A 5,875-nucleotide genomic window follows, 5' to 3' on the forward strand; every position below is an offset into this window, starting at 1 on the left:
AAAGAAAATAAAAGCATTATTAAAACTGAGATCATGAAATCAATTACAAATATCATAACATTTTACTAGTGAACACAACAGACAACTTTGATCTCCCGTATACGATTATATAGCCCCATCTTCTGGCCAAAACTAAGAGTGAACGAAAAATATATATTTATATTATATTTTTAAAAGCGATAAAGATACTTCCCACCACACATGTAATATGTTTATTTTAAAAAAAAAGGCCATCTTTGACATCAGATAATCCAACTTCAAAATTAGTTATTGAAAACCGGAATAATCTAACTCATTTTTTAAATTTGAGAATTGAGAAGGTAATTAATTGTATATTTGTACAGTTAAGAGTGCGTTATTATTAGTAAAACAGTTTCAGCCAATCAGCGACTTCGTCACATTTAGCATGTACACATTCAGTTCTATATATTTATGGTCATTAAATAAAAGTAAGTTTTGTTAAAACCTCGAAGAATGACACAAAATCATTTCTGAGAGCTAATTTAATACAAATATTGAGGGCAAATCATGCGGCAGCATAACCTGGCAAAGTAACCCACCATTTCTACAAATCTGTTTCAAATAGTTATAAAATTTTCATTTTTAACACAACTTAATATCTTCTGCTTCATACAAAAAGAAAAAAAAATGCAATTGTATTTTCCAAACACATTACATATTTTAAATAGAAAAAGGAAAAACAAAAAAAGAAAAAAAAGCCAAATTATCTTTCAACTTCACTTGCAGCGTTATGGCGGGATAATAAAACAATATTTGTCCTCTTCAACAGAACTGGAATAGGAAAAGAGAACGTTATGAAACAGAAAGTTGATCCAACACCTAATCACACAATCTTTAAAAACACTAATCGTCTTTATTTTCGAAGTGTGATAGTGACTCATTGATTCTGCCTAGATGTTTAATCAGAGTAGCAGGTATGAGACTTACTTTCCATCGGTTGCCGCATCCATTGCACAATACGAAGGTGGTCATGGGCTCATCAGCGCTGCGTATTTGCACCTTTAACAGACAAACATTTTTATACATTTGTTGCTCTTGTATGTTTTTTGTGGCCCTTTTGCATACCTGGGTGTAGGAACAGTTTTTCCCGCTACACTTGCTGCAAATGAACATGTCCGTCTCCGTCCCTCCGACCTTGGAAAGCTGATGTTCCCTGATGGACTCTTTGGTCAATGCCTCGCGGATCTGCTTGAGCTCAGCGCTTGCCATCTCCTGTTGGACGCGGGTCACAAACTCGTCAATCAAAAAGGTTCTGACGTTGACAAACAGGACTCAGACCTCAGCAGTCATTGAGGCGAAACGCTGGGCGGAAATGCTTCCACAGAGGACGTTTCGTCGCAGGTCGGGATTCTTCTGATCCTTGAGGTTGGAGATACGGCTCCGGAGACAAGATTTGTATTTCATATCTGTGGCTTTGAATTTGTCGTAGATTTGTGAGGTACAAGTCAAGGAAATAGAAAGACTTCAGCAATCCTGGTCTACCAACTCATTCTAGATAGCATGGTTCAAAATCAAGGCCGTGATGCTTGTTTAAGATAAAGAAACTATTGGTGACAACAATTATAAAGACACTTAAACTAAAACTGATGATAAAGGAGAGAAATGTCATGGTTTGGTGAAGGAGACGGTCGTTTAAATATACATTTAGTTGGGACCCTGCTGAAACATCTTGGATCCTTGTAAGGATGAGTTTGGTAAAGGACTTCATTCCTCCAGGAGAGACTTCATGTAGAACTGTTCCTCACAAAATGCCAGTGGACTGAAAGGATATGATCCTCTATTTCGGCAGCGAGGTAATCACAGTTGACACCTATGGTCTTGTGGTCTCCTACAAACACATTCTTAATGAGAGTTCTATTTCTTTCATCGATTGAACACGTTTACCATCAGTCTGCAGCGCAGCCACCAGCAACTCCCGACACTTGTTCCGGACATTGTCAGAAGTGACTGGAGCTGGCGGGAAGCAAGTGACGCCAGAGGTGGGTTTGGTTGGGGAGTCGGGGGGCTCGTCTGCCTTCTTGCTGCTTGAAGAGACACACAGAGAGGGTGAATTAATGTAGTTAGCATTAAAAAATGATGGGACATTCTGTATCTATGAATTTAGCCACTGTGACGCTGCCTTGTAGTAACAATGTTTGATTATTCAACTCCAGAACATAGTAATAACTGACATGATTCACTAAATTGAGAGGATCGATTTGAACCTTGGCTAAGTCGAGATGTTGCCATGTGAGGAGTGAGCAGCTTGGTGGTCTTCCCACTCTCAATTCATCAAAATAGCTAATCGACAAATGCATTGTCAATATCCGAGAATGAAGAAAGTATGTCAAGGGCTGAGTGGGAGACCTTTTCTCAGCTGTGCATGAGTCCTTGGAGTTTGATGAAGGCTTCACGGAGGAGTCCACTTCCCTTTTTGACTCCTTGTCATCAGACTTTCCCTCAGCACCATCTGAGAAAAAAAAAAAATGACTCAAAATTATCCTACTTTGTTGTCGAACTAGAAAATAAATGATGAAGACACTTGCCCAGCAGCTTCTTCCAGGTCTTGATGAGGAATTTTGCTAGAGTCTGGATTTCCTCGTCCGACGTCTGCTTCCTCAAAGCATTGACGGACATCCCGACTCTTGTGGACTACATTTAGAATGATTACAAACGTTTCAAGATTAAGCGACTAATATACCATTAGGGGCCAAATTATATTATTGTACAGCACAGAAGTCCCGTGAAATAAGAAAAGCAGTTTTAAAGAGGAATCGATTCCATATATACATTGTTATATATAGGAATTGTTATGTATTGTTTTACAGAAAGATATAAAAGCATAATAAATAAATCATAACTTTGTACATTCTAAAAATATGAGCAGTGTGGGGCCCCCAGTCTTAACAACAGATTCTCTAGCAGCCCTCTGAGGAAAGGAAAAAGGAACATTGGGTAATCTAGAATTTAACACTTGCAGGTGACTTTGGTCGATTGTTCAGGCGTGTGAAGTGATTTCTCTTCAGCCGAGTCGCACCTGCAGAGTCTCCAATGACATATGAATGTTCTTCAACTCAGTCAGGATGTCCAGAGCTCCCTCCTGGAAGAGGAACAAAGCAGCATGAGAACAGCTCAGACAAAGGTTGCCACAACACCAAGATACCAGTAGACTATACCAATACCAGACATTTTCTCAATACTTAAATCCTTTTGATAGCATAATTTCAAAAACCAAAATAACCCTTTATGTTCAAGAACACTTTTTTAATAACAAAACCAACAACTTTTATACATTCCGTATTTGGAGAAGCCTTCAAGTATCATAACACAGCAAAGTCTAACTCAGCTTTATTTTCAGTTTTCTTTACATATACCAGATACCAGAAATACAAAGGAAACTGAGAAAACCTTTCCCACAATACCACAGTGACAAGATAAGGTTCACAAGGACCACAGAAACCCTAAAACTGATAAAAAGAAATCACCCGCTGATCCTAAATATTAAAAAGTAGATTCTAAATATAATATAAAAAGCTAAATAAAACTAAGGAATAGTAAAATTGTAAAGTGCAAATTACTTTAACTGTTTTGTTTTTTTTGAGGAGGGCTGGAGGCATACAGTGATATAGCTGGACAGAATGCTTCAAATGGTGCCCGGGTGGAATGTGCACATACATGACAGGTTGTAGATATGTGTAGAGGAGTTCACTACAGCCGTTAGAAGAATTGGAGATGGCGTTGGGGATTCCCCCGAAGGGGGCAGTGCAGAGGGCAAGTGGAAGAGGGCAAATAAATTGAGTATTAAAATGCAGCCATTGTTCTTGCCATTTGGTAATTACGGTGCCAGAAAATAGCTAGTATTGTTGTATATTTTATACGCTTGTACTGCACTGTTAAAAAAGTACTGGTACTTGTGACACCCCAATATATAAGATGAGCTCCCTGGTGAGGTACTCCAGGTACAGCCAACTAGGAAAAGGCCCAGGTCAGACCCAGTAAAACTTGTTGTGACCTGTTAGCGTTGGATCACATATGTGGGTTGTTTTTTTTTGTTGTTTTTTTTGTAGCACCGACTGAAATGAGAATGTGATATGGAGTATCGAAATATGCTTGTGGAAAGTTTTGTTAACTACCGCGTGATCTCAACTCGATGATGTTGTGATTTTTCTGAAGAAAAATGGAACGAAGGCAGCGAACATCACTTTTAAGTGTTCTTTTGCACTGGGAATGATTTCTTTTTCTTTTTTCCAAGACCTTGGAGGTATAATTTTCAACAGCTGAACATTTAAACTCAAGATTTGTACTATGCGTAATGTATTTTCCCTTTTGTAAGAATTGATTATATAAAATCGGTCTCGAAAAAAGGTATAGTTGAGGAACCAGTATCGAATATATTTGGTCTATAGCCAGCAATAATGGCATCAGTAGTTCTTCAGAAGAGCTGGTTGGGAGAGGAAAGTCCTTCATGGCCACACCTAATAATAAGGGTCTCTTCTTTTTCTCTATTTGAACTGATACAAGGTTTCATTATAATGTAATCTTTGTGAAGCTTTGGAATGATCTTACTCTCTCTTCGCGCTTGATGGATCTACTGACTCCTTAAAGAAACATCTTAAGACATTTTTATTAATGCAGGCTTTTCCTTGATTTTCTGGAACTCCAGTGTTGTTCTCGGTGTTATCTTGTTCTTTTAAATATATATTTTATTGAGTATTGTTTTGATTGTTTAAGCGCTTTGTGACCCTGGTCTGGAAAAGCGCTCTATAAATAAAAATGACTTACTTTTAATCAGTAAGATAATGACTTATAAAAATGGTTGTCACCAACAAACAAGAGGCATTTGTGCTCCACTGAACACTAAAAAGCAGACTTAGTAAGCATCTTTGTTGTGCTCATGAATAAACCATTTTTTCATGACAAAAGAAAGACATGACGGAAATTGAAGGCTTTTGATGTGGTTGTTTATCAGATAACATCAAAGTGAATGAAATAAATAAGCAACTAAATCAGCCTACAAAACATGACTCATGGGTTTAATGTTAGCACATGAATTGTATAGAAATGATACAGCAGTTTATCCTCTTCTATACCCGGTGAAGTTGTAAACATTGTAGTGGAGTATTTTAATTTAAAGTTCAAATTGACATCAATAAACCTATATATGATGGATTGTTTTGTCAAACAGACTTAAGCTAATTGAACCAAGGTGTGCATGATTTACCTGTTGATTTGCTTAACGAACAGCGGTCCGGACAGAACCAGAACTTTTCTTTTCTACACAATATAACGAACCTTGTCAACACGGTTCCATGTGTTCTGTATGTTCCTGCTGGCGTCAGCAGCTCTCGTCCATCACCTGACCCCGGGTGTTTGTGACTCTTTCTGGACTCACCGTTTTTTTCCTCTGCACCATTTTGTCCAGCTTTTTGGCGATGCGCTCCACTTCTTTGTTCTTCGACATCCTGGATCGGTTTAAGCATCAGTCAGCTCGCATGTGTCCCATAGGAAAAATCGCCATCCATGAACGGGTCCAACGGTTCTCTCCAGGCTCTCCAGCTCTTTCCCAGCAGCCGGCTCGCTCTCGTGTGTTGTGGTCTGCGCTCGTTGCATCATGGGAGTTGGAGTTTTACACCCGTTTGTGTTTCGATGAGAAGTCAAAGGACGTTATCGAGGCAATAAAGCTGTTACCAGACCAGATTAGATGGACTTCATTATTATTTCTTTCATGATATTCACGACTATATGACATGTTTATGTTGCTGTGAAAACAAATGCGGATCAGTAAGAAAGTAGGTAATGTCATTTTAGAGAATAAGTAAGTAAGTAAGTAATTAAGTAATATTTAAAGAGCACTTTTCCAGACCAGGGTCACAAA

The 5,875-nt window shown here is 38.4% G+C and overlaps 1 protein-coding gene across 2 annotated transcripts; it reads right to left on the minus strand.

Moving 5' to 3' along the window:
* Positions 1–240: 240 nt before the first annotated feature.
* Positions 241–5,566, minus strand: tcea2 (transcription elongation factor A (SII), 2). Of its 2 annotated transcripts, none has more exons than XM_087781235.1 (10): positions 5,393–5,566; positions 3,038–3,100; positions 2,547–2,652; positions 2,368–2,470; positions 1,906–2,042; positions 1,792–1,849; positions 1,300–1,453; positions 1,087–1,233; positions 949–1,020; positions 241–792 (listed from the first exon to the last, which is right to left on the minus strand). In XM_087781235.1, exons 1-10 carry the CDS (start codon positions 5,459–5,461, stop codon positions 784–786), a joined length of 918 nt encoding a protein of 305 aa, XP_087637361.1. In that variant the 5' UTR covers positions 5,462–5,566; the 3' UTR covers positions 241–783. The 2 variants fall into 2 exon arrangements, with proteins under 2 accessions (XP_087637361.1, XP_087637360.1); XM_087781234.1 differs by having other exon boundaries at positions 1,906–2,045.
* Positions 5,567–5,875: the final 309 nt, after the last annotated feature.

The sequence above is a fragment of the Callionymus lyra genome, chromosome 19 (genome assembly GCF_982586985.1).
Source record: "Callionymus lyra chromosome 19, fCalLyr1.hap1.1, whole genome shotgun sequence".
NCBI classification, from domain to species: domain Eukaryota; kingdom Metazoa; phylum Chordata; class Actinopteri; order Syngnathiformes; family Callionymidae; genus Callionymus; species Callionymus lyra.